A 14322-nucleotide genomic window follows, 5' to 3' on the forward strand; every position below is an offset into this window, starting at 1 on the left:
CCCAAGGTGGCTTCCCTCTGCAGAGGTTCCCCACATGTGCCTGGGGCGCCTCCTGTTGCCTCAGCCTTTTCTGGCTGGCTGGCACACTCCCGGATCCAGCCCTGCTGCCGGCTGTGGCAGGCCCGGCCTCTCCCACTTGGTGCTGGCCTCCTCCAGCCTTCACAAGCACCCCAGGGAGGAGGGCAGGCTGGGTCACTGCCTATTGCACAAATCTTTTTGAAGAAAAGCCGGGCTCCAAGAAGCCTGCGCCCTCCCAAAGTCCCCCAGCCGTGAGCCACAGCCTGCCTCAGTGCTCCTGGCATCGCTCTTAAGCTTCCAGCTTAGACTTGCCTGGTGAGCGGGGGTTTGCCAGCACTTTTGCAAACATTTCCTTGCTTAATCCTCTTAATTTGTGAGGTTAGGGTGATTTTCTGTGTTACAGAGGTGAAAAAGCTGAATCGGTTTTCAGTTCTGGCCAGGAAAAGGGGTGATGGGGGGGTGCTCAGGCTGTAGGCAGAGGTCTGTGCAATCCTGTCATCTGGGGTGCACCTGCCTCCTCAGCCCCAGCCCCCTGCTCTGGAACCCCTGGTTCTTGTGGCCTTGGGTATGTGAGCTGCTGTCCTTTATGGAGGAGGTGGGGCAGAGTAAGCAGCCTCCTTCTGTCCCCTGGCTCCTCGGAGGGTGGTGGCCCACCCTCCGCCCAGGCCCAGGTCATCATGGACCTTGCCTCTCACCATCTCCCTTCCGCTGCAGAGCGTCCACTGTCCTCCTCCCCGCCTGTCCCCAGGCCCCCACAGGCTGGGGCCCTTGTGGAGAGGCCTGTGAGGGCACTGTCCCTCAGAGTTGTCATCTCACACCGTCGCCTGCCCAGAGTCCTTTGTGCCCCTCCGGGGTGGGCGGTACTGGGAGCCCAGCCCATGCCTCTGTTCCTCCAGGTGATGGCACTCTGTACCTACCCGAACCTGTTGGACAGCCCCAGCTTCCCAGAAGATGCTAAGAAACGAGCCCGGCGGATCCTACAGGCTTGTGGCGGGAACAGCTTGGGTGAGGCCCCGACTTGCCAGGTCCCAGCGGGCGTGAAAAGAACGTGTGTTCTCAGCGTGGGCCTGGGCCTTGGCCCAGAATGAAGGGTTACACGTTGAGTGAGTGTGTGAATGTGTGTGGTGGCTGACGTGCAGAGTAAATGACAATGTTCTTCTTGTCCGTGCTCTGTCAGCCTCTTGTTTGCTGAGCTTATGGGGTCGATGCCATCTTTTGGTGGATTGGGGCACTTCAGGCGCAAGAGCCTGCATTTGGCTGGATTTGGGGTTTACACTGGGAGCTGGCTTTGATGCTGAGCCCACCCTCAGAGCAGAAGGTTGAGCCCGAGGCAGCCTCCGAAGCCGGAGGCCAGAGGGAGGCACATGCCCCGCTGGCCCGGCTTCTCACTTCCCTGTGGCCACGCTGTGAGGTGCCTGTGGCCCCCTTTTGGTGGTTTCCTTGCTCTGAAGGTGCCGCCCACCCGCCCCCAACTTGTGTGTTATGTTCCCGTCACCGGACTGTGCTCCTTTGTGCTGGGGGCCCAGGCCCAGCCTCGGCCCCCAGCACCAGAGGGCTCCGTGGAGGAAGGCCCTGTGGATGTGAAAATGATCTTCTCTCCCTTCCCTGCTGAGATGGATTTCCAGCCTCTGGGCCTCTGGCTCTTTGTTCTCATCTCATGTTCTTTTTCCTGTTTATTTTTGCTTCATTCCTTTGCCCAGTGCCTACATAGGGAATCCAGCTTCCTTTGTCCTGAGGAAAATCGTTGTCCTTAGGGCTTTTTTAGGACTAGTGCCTGAATGTTTCAAAACATGGGACGGGGATTCTTGTGGCTTGTTCAGCAGGGGATCAGCCACAATTGGCATCTCTGTCACCTCCCTGCCTTTCCCCTCCCTTTTTTCTGCTCTGTCCCTTTATGGAGAGTCCTATGCTTACTTTCCTGGCTGTGGTCACCCTACCAGCCCTCTGTCCAAGTTTGTGTCCTTCACAGTGTCCCTCTCAGGAAGGGGCCAGCTTCCCTGCCCGCCAGCCTGCTTGGCGTGTGGGCCAGCACCTTGTGTGGCAAGGACTGAACCACAAGCTGGCAGAGGCCAGCCCAGAGGCCTGGCCTCCAGGCTCCTTTCCTCCTGCACCCTCTGCCCAGCCCAGAGGACAAAGGCGCTTCTCGAAGACCCATGGCAGTGGGCCTGAGACTCCAGGAACTGCAACCCGGAGGTGGAGGGAGGGGGTTTGCTCTTGCATATCTGATGTCAGTGTCTGGGGAACGGGGAGGGGATTTTGTTCCATGCACTAAGCCTCATCGACAAGTTTTGTTCTGTGTCAGCCAGGGCTGGGAGAATGGCATTGGGAGGCCATGTCCGTGTGAGTCGGGACTGTTGGCCTTTGGGGTTTTGGGAACCTGCATTGAGTTCTGTCTGGGGAGCTCATGAGGACAGGTGAGGTAGGTGCTCTCTGAGCCTCCTTCCTCATCCTTGAATTAGGAGATACTTTGTACCCACCTCCCGGGCTTGCAGGAAGGTTGGCATTTGTGCCCCTTGTCAGGTGTGGAGAAGCCCCGCCCTGGAGGTCACTACCTGTTCCTGCCCATCGTTGGGGGAGGGGCAGTGTCCTGGCCAAGACTGGGACAATGGGGGGGGGTGCTCTGTCAACTAAGGCTTGGGCAGCCTGAGCACCTGCCCACAAAAATAAAGGAAATGGAAAATGTCAGTATGCCCAGGGCTACCCTGGCCCACGGAGAGATTATAAAATGTGTACACAAGGTCTTAGGGCCCACCTGGGCGTGTTTTTATCATGCCCTTCAAAATTATTTCTTACTGGGGCTCCATTTATTTTTTGTTTGATGAGTAATCCAGTTCTCAGGCTGTGTCCCGGATCTTAAGTAGGATTGAGGTGAAACCTAGACACACCTGGGGGAGGTGGGAGCCGGGAGATAACGCCCTCGTCACGCTCCTCTCTGGGCCCACGCCGTGTACCAGGCGCTGCTCTAGGCCCTGAGGGACACTGGTGAACAAGGCAGGTGGAGTTTCTGTGCTTGTGAAGCTCACTGTCAGATTTGGGAAAAACAAACATTAAAAAGAATTAACACAAAAACATAATCCCCAGTTTTCATGAGTTCTTAGAGAAAGAGCAGAGAGCTGTGGGGTTATAACAAGGGATTCTAATGTAGAGGGAGGGTTTAAGGAGAAACTGGCATTCAAATTCATGTGGAAGATGACTAAGAGATTCTGTTAATGCACACCAGACAGAGGAAATGGTGTGTGCAAAGGCCTTGAGGTTTAAGGCTGAGTGTGATCGAGTGAAAGGGTCTGGGTGCGATGGCGCTGGGGGTTTGGCAGATGGTGCCAGTTTGTGGGCAGTGGGAGGCAGGTTGCCATGGGTCCCAGGGCAGAGTCCTACACAGGGGTACGTGCTCTACAGCGATGAACAGAAGAAATAGGTGATGGTCCCTGCCCTCAAGTCAACATGGGGAGGCAGGGGTTCATCTGTATAAAATAAGATAACTGGAGAAATCACAGACTGGGAGAAAGGCTGGGGTGGGGCCCTATCTCAGCGTTCCTAGAGAGAGACTAGGTCTGAGCTGTGAAGGATCAGTGTGGTTCAGAGCATAACAGAAGGTGGAAGTCTGTGGCTGGCAGGAGCAGGGAGCTTGCCCGTGGGGGAACGTCTGGGAATTCAGGGAAGCAGGTGAACTAAAGGCAGGAAGAAGAGGAGGCTTAGCTGGTGTGGAAATGGCCAGGCCTCATGGAGTGGAGGGGAGGGCACTGAAAGAAGGCAGAGGGAAATAGGGAGCACAGGAAACTTTCTGAGCATGGGAGCTCAAGAAATATCAAATAAGACATCCAGTAGAAGAAGGATTCTCTAACACCGGCTTCTGTACCTCCCCACTTTTTTATTTGCAAAATATTTCAGATGCATTCAATACCCCAAATAATGTGACAAGGCTCTGTACTCACCACCCAGGTTTGATACGTGTTAATGTTTGCCACTTGATCCTTAGAGAAGTGGTCCAGCCTCCTTCCCCCCTCCCCCACCCCCACTTACAACTGGTCAGAGGGGAAAGGCCAGCCCAGTGCTGCACAGACCCTGAAACCCAGCACCTCCTGGGTGCTGGGCCTTGGATGCTGTGCACTGAGACCCAGAGAAGAGCTGGCCACTTTCCAGAGCTCCATCCTGCCTCCTGGTGGTGCTGTTGCAGTAGTCTTAGAAGGAATGAGCTGGTTTTCTTTAAATGTGTATAAAATTCAAATGGTATAAAAGGATATAGAGTGAAAGATCTGCCTCCCATCTCTGACCCCAAGCCTCCTGGTTCACTTCCCCAGAGAATTCACCTCACCAGTTTGAGTCTCCTTCAGAGAGATTTTGTGCATGTGCAGGTACCTATTTTCAGTTGCTTTTTAAAAACATAAGTAGTGGCTTGACATTTTGAAAAAGTTTTTATGCAAACAGTAAAAAGCACAAATATTAATGTACAGCACCTATGTGTGCACACCTGTGTAACCCCTGCCCAGATCACGACACTGACCATTCCCAGCATCACAAAAGGCTCCTCTGTGCCCCTTTGCAGTCAATACCCCCAAGCCCAAAGTGGTCACCACTGTTTTTGAACTTCATGTAAATGGTGGTTTGGATTTTGATCCAAATTGGCAGCCTGAGCATGCTGTTGGCATGGGCTGGGGGTAGGTGGGTCATGCCTCACAGCCCCAGGGGATCTGTGGTTAGTGCTGGTGAGGGTTCTGGATTCCTGGGCTGGCAGGTGGTGCCATTTTGGGGTGACCATTCTCTCAAGTTTTGTGGAACCATGTGTAGGCAACAGTGATGGAAGCATAGCAGTCCCAGCTGTAATGGTACATACTGTCATAGAATGTGTAAACCCCAGTAGGGTAGGTAAAGCAGGTATGGGCACCATTTAACTGGTTAGAAGCCAGGGCCTGGAATAATGCTTGATGTGTAAGTAGGTTCTCAGCAAATACTGGGGGGATGAATGGATGAGTGTGTGGGTGGACAGATGAACAGAAGGGCAGGTGGGTGGGTGGGTGGGTGGGCAGGTGAATGGATGTATGGATGAATGGATGGATAGCAGATGGACAGATGGTTGAGTGAGTGGGCAGCTACATGGGTAGATGGATGGATGACGGGATGGGTGGATGAAGCCCAGATAGGTAGTTAAGCAGCTTGCCACAGTTCCAGAGCCTAGAGTAGTGAGAATAGGGCCACACTGAGCCCTCCCTGACCTCCCTCTCCTTCCCACTCCCAGTTAATTATATGGATATCACAGACGCTATGGAGCCAGACATCCTGCCTCTAGTCACTGTCTTGCTTGCTGTCTTAACAGGATCTTACAGCGCTAGCCAGGGCGTCAACTGCATCCGTGAAGATGTGGCTGCCTATGTCACCAGGAGAGATGGTGGTGTACCTGCAGACCCGGACAACATTTACCTGACCACTGGAGCTAGTGACGGCATTTCCGTACGTGTGAGGGTAGCTTGTTGTTGTCCACTGTTCACCCACGTGAAGAACAGCCTTGCATGTTAGGGCCGAGTGTGTGAGCCTGTTAGCAGGGGGACAGCCTGGGAGGAGAGGTTGGCCTCCCTCTGGTCGCTGCTGTTTGCCCCACCCTGGTAGCCTGCTCTCCTTACCTTGTTCAGTCTTCATGAACCTGGGTACCCCTGCAGCCTCAGTTTCCCTCCAGAGTGGCACCAGCAGGTCCAGCTGGGAGGAGTCAGGGGTCACTTGAGGGTGCCCGTCTTCCTGGCGACATCGGCCTTTCTCTCACTCAGCACATACGGTGTATCTGCTCTGCGAGGCACTGTGCCAGGTGCTGGGGAGACAAACACGTTTGGCCTCTGCTTACACATCAGTGCTGGATAAGACTGGCATTAATAGCACATAAATACATGTCAAATCTTAAGCTTTCAGTTTCTCTTCTGGAAGAGGACAAAGTGTTACAGGAGGGAGCAGCAGGGACTCTGACCTGGGGGGCTGGGAAGGGCAGGAAGGTTTCTCCAAGGAAGGCTGAACAGATAGAGATCTGGAAGCTGCGTACCTGTGAACTCAGGAAGGCAGGGGAGAGACAGGTTCGGAGCAGAAGGTCAGCATATGTAGAGGCCTTGAGCTGGAAGGAGGCTGTGTGTCTGGAAGCAGCATCGGGGGGACGAGCACACATGGTGAGGGCCAGTTACCAGCAGTTGGCTGGGAAGCAGGTGGGGCCTTGTTGTCCTGAGAGCCTGGGAGCCACTGAAGGATTTGAAGTAGGCGGAGGGACATAATTATATTTAGGTTCTTAAGCTTTAAGTGTGGCAGGAGGGGGCATAATAGATGTAAAGGAGTGTTTAGGAGGCAAGAGAAGAGGTGGCTTGGGCTGGGGATCAGCCGTGGAAGAGGTGACGAGGGGCTGGTATCAAGTGTTCCATAGCAGAAGGGGCTGAACCCAGGGCCTGAGGAACCTGCAGCCTCCCTTCCCTTCCAGCACCCTGCCCCCGTGCCCAGTCAGTGCTGAGTGCCATCCACTCACTTTGTTCTCCCTACTCAGGGAGCCTGTCCTGTCTGACCCTTCCTGTAATGGAGTTATCTTTGTCTGTGTCTCTTGACTTCCAAAGGCTCCTGTTTTTGTTGTTTGTTAAATGCTTTAGTCCTTTCCTAAAGCCTTTCAAATGCATTAAACTCTTCCTGGAACCCAGGAGGAAACTGAGGCCCAGAGACCTTAGGTGGTCTGCCTGCTCTAAGTCAGCCTCTTGTGGCATTTGAGATTCTAGTGTTGGACTCAGGCTCCCAACCATGGCATCTTCCACCGTGTTCTGCCAAGGCCCGTCTCTATTCCCAGATAAGCCCAGGTATAGGTAGAGGTTCCAGAGGAGGGTTGGGGGAGGGGTCCTCAAGATTTAGTGAAAGAATCAAGTCATTGCAGTTTTTAATCCAGTGGCATTCTTGCAGCAAGGAGCCGAACCTGAGAAAGGAGCTAAGTCTGTGTAAGGTAGGGACTCGCCCAGAAGAGTTTGGGCTTATTAATCCAGTGAATTATTGCCACCTCCACCAGTGCCCCACAGGACTCCCCAGGCCTGGTTTCTCAGGAATCCTGTGAACCTAGGGCGCGCTCAGCTTTGGAAACAGCCAGGTTGAAGCGCCACCTGGTGGCCATAGCTGGGTATTTTATCCCATTTCAACAATCCCTTGTTCAGGGGTCTGTCCAGCCTTGGGCACTGATAGCTACCGCCCAGACAGATTCCTGGGCTCCACCCAAGACATACAGAATGAGTTTCAGGGGTGAGGTCAGAATAATTCTGAGACAGGGCCAGTTTGTGGGCTACTGCTTTAAAAGACCTCTTTAAAAAATACTAACAAGTATTGCGTGTTAAACTACATACCATGCACTGTACTGAGAACTTTAAAACATTTTGCTTATTTCTCACAGCAGACCTCATTTTACAGATGAGGAAAGTGAGGCTCAGGGAAGTTCAGCCACTCCCATGGGGCTGCACTGGAGGCAGGCAGTGGGGTGGCTGGTGAAAGGCAGGGTTGGGGCCTTCCAGCTTGCCTGCTGCTGGTCAGCCCCCGCGGGTGGGAAGTGGCAGTGGCCTTGCAAGATATGACTTCTCGGTTGCAGACGATCCTGAAGATCCTGGTCTCCGGGGGTGGCAAGTCACGGACGGGTGTGATGATACCCATCCCGCAGTACCCCCTCTACTCGGCGGTCATCTCTGAACTCGATGCCATCCAGGTGAACTATTACCTGGATGAGGACAACTGCTGGGCCCTAAACGTGAATGAGCTCCGGCGGGCCGTGCGGGAGGCCAAAGAGCACTGTGACCCCAAGGTGCTGTGCATCATCAACCCCGGGAACCCCACAGGTCTGTGCTTTACTACCTTGCCAGTTTCTTGGGGAGCAGGGGCAGGGTGGCTGGAGTACTGGATGTCTGGACACTAAAGATCTAAGAAATGATGAAGTCCTCTTTGCTCCCAGGTTCCCAATCCAACTTCAGATTTGCTAACCTAAAGCCATAAAATTTGCTGCAGACCACCTTAGGAGGTGAGCAAATGCAGGCATTTTCCTGGGCAGGGTTGTATTAAGACCAGTTTTTCTCCTGTTCTTGCATTTGCAAAGAATCTTCTCTTTGAGGTCACGCACAAACCGTCACCATTAATCATAGGCCTCATTTTACCCTTACTCCTACTTGTTTTTCTGAACCAGTTTTCAGATTGCTGGTGTGTGCGTTGTTTTTCTTTGACACAGCATTACTGTGTACTTTGAGGCCTGAAAAGGAAATGCCATATTAAAAACAAAAGCGAACAAACCAAAAAAACCTGATTCCAGAAGTTGAAAATCACTCCTAATTTTGCATATTTTTCTTTTTTAAAAAAAATGCACAGTTCTGCCTGTTTTGATCTTTCCAGGCTGCTGGCTTCATGTGCCCCCAATGCTATTCGGATGCAGAGAACAAGGGCTCCTCTCTCCTCCTTTGTTGAGATAAACTGGGTCAGGGCCAAAGCGTGGTGGAGTTGATTGTGGAATCTGTTTCTTGGGAACATCAAATGATGCTTCAATCAACTGAAAGCGCCACTTGAATTCCTGAGCGCAGAAAATGGGTGCAGCTGCCCTCCACCCTGGTTTATTTACGCCAACTGCTTGGGGGAAGGGATGAAGGGTCTAACCCTGGTTCAGTAGGAAAATGACAGAGCTGGGTTCTCAATCCTGGTTGCACATTAGAATCACAAAGGGAGCTTTTAAAAATGTTAAAGGCCAGGCTGCACCTCAGAATCTCTGGGAATGGGGCCCAGGCATCAATATTCTGTGCAGCTGAGGATGAGAAACACTGCCCTAGGATGATCGTTCTAAAACTTTAGCTTGTTAAGAAAAAAACAAACTGCTGGGCCCCACTTCTAGGTATTCTGATGTAATTAGGCTGGAGTGGGGCTTGACAATTTGCATTTCTAACAAGCCCCCAGGTGATGCTGATGCTACTGGTCCCAAAGTTGGAGTAGTAGGCCCTACATCTTAGGAAATACTCTATACCTAGTTTATATCATAGGGTTGGTGACTTCTTGGCCAGGTGCTAACATAAATCTTCACCTGGCTGTCCTGGGAGAAATAACTGCACTAGAGACTTTCCTGTTTTAGGTCAAAGGTGGGGGAGTCATGTGAGTATATGTTAATATAAGCAGTTTTTTTGGGTTTTTTGGCCATGCTGCACAGCTTGTGGGATCTTAGCTCTCCGACCAGGGATTGAACCTGGGCCCTGAGAGTGAAATCACTGAGTCCTAACCATTGGACCATCAGAGAATTCCCTCTCTGGGGTCTTAATGGGTGAAAATCAGCTATTGGAAGATGGGGGATGGAAAAATAGAAACCTATCTGTGATAACCATGTATCTTGCCTGAACCACACACTGTGACCACTTTGGCTAAAAGGTATCAAAATGGCCTGGGATATAAGTGGCTAACAGGGCTCTTTGGGATTGAAGACAGAAACTCATCTTAAGACTTGAAGGGAGTGGATCTGTGACGTCCAGGGTAAAGCAGCACACTTGAATCAGCGTCATTGTCATAGGAACCCCAGGCCATTTCCCAGCTCTGCTCTTCTCTGGGTTGGACTCCTTCTCAGGAAGCATCTGTCCTGGGAGTGGCCTTCAGCAGTTCCAGTCATTGCCCAGCACCTAAGCGTCCTCCACAGAGAGCCTTGCCTATAGTTTCAGCCAAAGCCACAGGCCAGACTCTCATTGGCCCACGTTGACCAACCTGCCCGTGCCTGACCTAGTTAAATCACTGAGGCTGATTGGCTGGGTCTGTATCCCATGTCCCTTGCTGGAGTTTAAAGAGAGGGAGTTCTCCCTGGGACAGCTGAGTGTTGTTGCTCAAAAAAGGGCAGAATGCAGGGCTGGTGCAAGCAACAGGTATCCCCATTAGTTTGTGGGAAATTCCTTTGGCCTGGCCTCTGGGAAGGGGCACTTAGACCTCTCCCCAGCTTTGAGGCCTACAGCAGAGCCACCTCTTTTGTGCAGTGGGCTCATGTCTCCCCCTGCTGGGCACAGCTGTGCCCTGCCCCTCTAGAGCCTATGTGACTCTCCTCCTGTACCACCATGTGTGTTTGTCCATCCATTGGCTCAGCAGGCATGTTCTGAGTGACTCCTTCGTCCCAGGCGAAGACTGGAGAGAAGTAAGCTCTGTCCTTGTCCTACAGTTTGCATCGCTCATATCACAGGGATTATTTGCGCACAGCAGGTCTCCTTTGCTCTCCCGAGCTACAGGCTTCCTGAGGCCTGGCCCTTACTCAGTTCTCTCAGCACTCCCCCTGGCAGTATGTACACATGGTTTGATGCTCTTGGTGCTCAAACCTTTGCTTGCATTCTAACAGGATACACTTTGTGGGATGGCAGCCCTGGGAGAGAAGACCAGCAGCATTTTTAGGCAGGCTCAGCCCCCTGGATAGGCAGCTCCTGTCTGTCTGTGGGAACAGCAGCTGGTTCCTTGTAGCATCCAGGGCTACTACCCTTCCTAATTCCCAGAGCCATGAGCTTGCTTCATAGGAAGCCCGGTTGACCCTTTCTTGGCAGGAGACAGGTTGTTCCCTTAGGAAAGGAATTGGTTCATTGCTTAGACAGTTTAAGTCTGAAATTCTGGCTGAATCATACCATACTTTTATAAGATACATCTATATATTTTTTCTAAGACTTATTCTTGTTATTCTTACATGGGCAAGAATATAGTTAGTTTTAACAAGAAGGTAACATACTCTACATACTGGTTTGCATCTAGATATAGATACATATATAAATGACACATGTGCCCATACATACACACATAAATATATACATATATGTAACATCCATAGATGCACATTTATGTATAGTAAAGAAACAGCCTTTTGTGAGAAGTCAGCATGCCTGACTAGTGCTTTCCTAGAGGCTATGTGAGCACGTCAGACAACCCAGTGCCACACTTACAGTGGGCCTCAGGAAATATTGGGAAAAGGTTCATTTCTACCTTGTTGCATTTGTTCCTTTCCCCACCTAAACCCACAGTATTTCCTGTGAACTGATGGGTGAATATTTTGCTGCTGGCTGGCACTCATTTCTCTAAGATGGATGAAATGTTGAGTCAAGCCCTGAAGGGAGACCCTGGCAGGGACACTGCGGGTACCCGGAAGCATCCTCAGAGGGCAGCTCCCATGTAGCTGCTGACAGGAGAAGCCAGAGCTAGCAGGCAGGCTCATCTCATTTAGAGCTTATTCCACAGTATTTACCGGGGCCCTGCTGAGTGCTGGCTTTGAGGGTCAGCACTGAGCCCACAGACCTTGTCCCTGCCTCACGGAGCTTGTGTGGGCAGAAGGTGTAGCCAGTGCAGTTCTCCTGGTGTTGCCGCTGTGGGGTGAGGACGAGAGTGGGGCTGAATGATTAAACTCCTTCAGTTTAACTTTCCCGCTCTTTATGATGTTGTCATGCCTTCTTGCCCTCCAGCACAGATTAATACAAATATACCCCCTCCACACACACACACCTCCAATAAGAATAGCAAGAAGGCTGGGTGTGAAACACTGCTCCCTCCACGTACCCAGCTTAAGTGAGTCAGAGGGACGGGGCTGACCGTCGGGGCTCCCTGGAGTTTGACTGAACCCCCCGAGTCACAGCAGCTAGGGAGGGTGGTCCCACAGGGTCCTGGGGAATACAGATACCTGAGCGATTCTGGTTGGGGTTCTTGCCTGGGGACAATTTAAACAGCATTACAACCTACCTTCTGCTTTTGTTTGGGGACTTTTTAGGTCAGGTGCAGAGCAGAAAGTGCATAGAAGACGTGATTCACTTTGCCTGGGAAGAGAAGCTCTTTCTCCTGGCTGATGAGGTAAGAGCAGCCTTGGCTCTCAGAGGTGAGGGTGCGCTTTCTCTTCTGGGAGAGGGAGCCAGGCCTGGTTTTTCTATAGCCAGAGAGAATTTTCTAGGTGTTGGAAGAGAGATTCTAACAAGGTTGAGGATGTTCAGTGTTACACCCTGTGAGACTGACCAAAAATCATCCCAACATTGGTTTGGAATCTTGGTTATAAGTTTCAGAAATCTAACCCAAACTACTTTAAACTTGAAAAGTAAAAAGGTGGTAGTGTCTCAGGAGTGGGGCTGGATCCAGGGACTCAGACCACATCTTCCACCTCCTTTCATTCCATCCTGCTGCCTTGGCCTCACACACGGGCCTGCTATCTTCGCAGTCTAGAAAGAGAGCATTTCTTCCTGGTGGTTCCAGCAAAAGTCTCAGAATTGAGCTTCACTGGTGCAGCTTGGGTCAAACACCCATTGCTGAGCCAATTACTGTGGCCCCGTGGTTGCAATATGCAAACTGACCAGGCCTGGGCACGGGGCAGTGTCTCTGCCCGGTGCCCCCAAACCTGCAGAGAGCGGGGGGTGGTCGTGTTCACTGAGGCAAATTCAGGGCCTCTTTCTCAAGCAGGGAAAGTGGGTGCTAGGTGGGCCTGATGCTATGTCCTGTGAGGAGGGGAGTCTTAATTAACCCCCCACAGCTGCTGCTTCTTGAACCCCAGTTCTGGAGACAAGGCATGCCCATTCTTTTCCTGCAAGGAAAGAAATGAAAGACCCGTCATATCCTGTTTTCATTTCTTCATTGCTGCATGATTTCTAGTTAGTCGTAGCTTCTAACACACAAGCTTCATTTCTTTGCTTCTCAGCACCCGCACCGCCCCGCCCCACACACAGAGCTTACCCACCAAATTGTTGCCATGATTAATAGCAGATGGACCTAAAATGTTCATTTCTATAGGAAAGAACGTACAGCAGAGTGACCTGGTGCACAAACCTCTTCCCTCGGGGTCTGGGAATGGAGGGGTGGGGGAGAAGGAAGCTCTGCCTGGCTTGTTGAAGGTGCAGCTGGCTTGACCCTCCTGCTGACCCACAGCACTCCAGAGAGCCTCGGTTTCCCTGATGTCCAAACTGGGTATGGGACGCTCATCTCCAAGGGCAGATGGGACGCTTGCCTGTGGCGCGCTAGACTGTGTGGGGACAGGGAGGCGCTGCTCCGTCCAGTGTGGGGGCTGCTCGCTCCAGTGTGGGGGCTGCTGGGTCCAGTGTGGGTGCTGTTTGGTCCAGTGTCGGGGCTGTTTGGTCCAGTGTGGGCGCTGTTTGGTCCAGTGTGGGGGCTGCTGGGTCCAGTGTGGGGACTGCTGGGTCCAGTGTGGGTGCTGTTTGGTCCAGTGTGGGCGCTGTTTGGTCCATTGTGGGGGCTGCTGGGTCCAGTGTGGGGGCTGTTTGGTCCAGTGTGGGTGCTGTTTGGTCCAGTGTGGGGGCTGCTGGGTCCAGTGTGGGGGCTGTTTGGTCCAGTGTGGGGCTGTTTGGTCCAGGGTGGGGACTGCTGGGTCCAGTGTGGGGGCTGTTTGGTCCAGTGTGGGGGCTGCTGGGTCCAGTGTGGGTGCTGTTTGGTCCAGTGTGGGTGCTGTTTGGTCCAGTGTGGGGGCTGCTGGGTCCAGTGTGGGTGCTGTTTGGTCCAGTGTGGGTGCTGTTTGGTCCAGTGTGGGGGCTGCTGGGTCCAGTGTGGGGGCTGTTTGGTCCAGTGTGGGGGCTGCTGGGTCCAGTGTGGGTGCTGTTTGGTCCAGTGTGGGGCTGTTTGGTCCAGTGTAGGGGATGCTGGGTCCAGTGTGGGGCTGTTTGGTCCAGTGTGGGGCTGTTTGGTCCAGTGTGGGTGCTGTTTGGTCCAGTGTGGGGGCTGCTGGCTCCAGTGTGGGCGCTGACAGCAATGGTGGACAGAGAGCTGGGTGAGTGCCGTGACGTGCGGAGGGTACACAGTTAGCACTTCAGGTGCGGAGGTCAGGACAGGTACACGAACTGCTTTCACCACTCATCTTATTGACGGAAGTGAGCATCACACTCCGGGAGGAAACCTGCTTGGGCAGGTGGGGTATTTGATGTCGTCACTGGCATATGAGGCAGAAAGGAGATCTGGAGACTGGGTGGGAGAATCCAGTGGGCATGCATCCCGAGGCCTTCCCTCCTTGCTCTTCTGTAAGGTTCCCTCAGGCATGTCTGGCTTGGCAGTGGTGTCCGAGGCTGGGCTTCACGGCAGGCTGCCTGGCTGCAGTTTGGCCTGGAGCACCCGTGCCCTCCCTCAGCCGGCGCCTAGGTGGCTCAGGCTTCTGGGGGACTTGCGATGACTGTCTCCATCCCGTCCCCTCCTGCAGGTGTACCAGGACAACGTGTACTCTCCAGACTGCAGATTTCACTCCTTTAAGAAGGTGCTTTACGAGATGGGGCCCGAGTACTCCAGCAACGTGGAGCTCGCCTCCTTCCACTCCACCTCCAAGGGCTACATGGGCGAGTATGTGGGCCCCCACCTCCCTCC

General features: G+C 52.8%; 1 protein-coding gene across 2 annotated transcripts in view; it reads left to right on the forward strand.

The window, feature by feature from the left end:
• Nucleotides 1-14322, forward strand: part of GPT2 (glutamic--pyruvic transaminase 2) — a 35219-nt gene that overhangs the window by 9251 nt on the left and 11646 nt on the right. For both annotated transcript variants that reach the window (XR_010939109.1, XM_067719391.1), the window contains exons 4-8: nt 915-1023; nt 5330-5463; nt 7598-7841; nt 11747-11826; nt 14162-14298. Coding sequence is in view for 1 of the 2 variants with exons in the window: in XM_067719391.1 (XP_067575492.1) it covers nt 915-1023; nt 5330-5463; nt 7598-7841; nt 11747-11826; nt 14162-14298 (704 nt within the window). In the remaining variant the exon portion in view is untranslated. The remainder of the gene's footprint in view (nt 1-914; nt 1024-5329; nt 5464-7597; nt 7842-11746; nt 11827-14161; nt 14299-14322) is intronic.

This window comes from Pseudorca crassidens, chromosome 20, assembly GCF_039906515.1.
Source record: "Pseudorca crassidens isolate mPseCra1 chromosome 20, mPseCra1.hap1, whole genome shotgun sequence".
NCBI lineage: Eukaryota > Metazoa > Chordata > Mammalia > Artiodactyla > Delphinidae > Pseudorca > Pseudorca crassidens.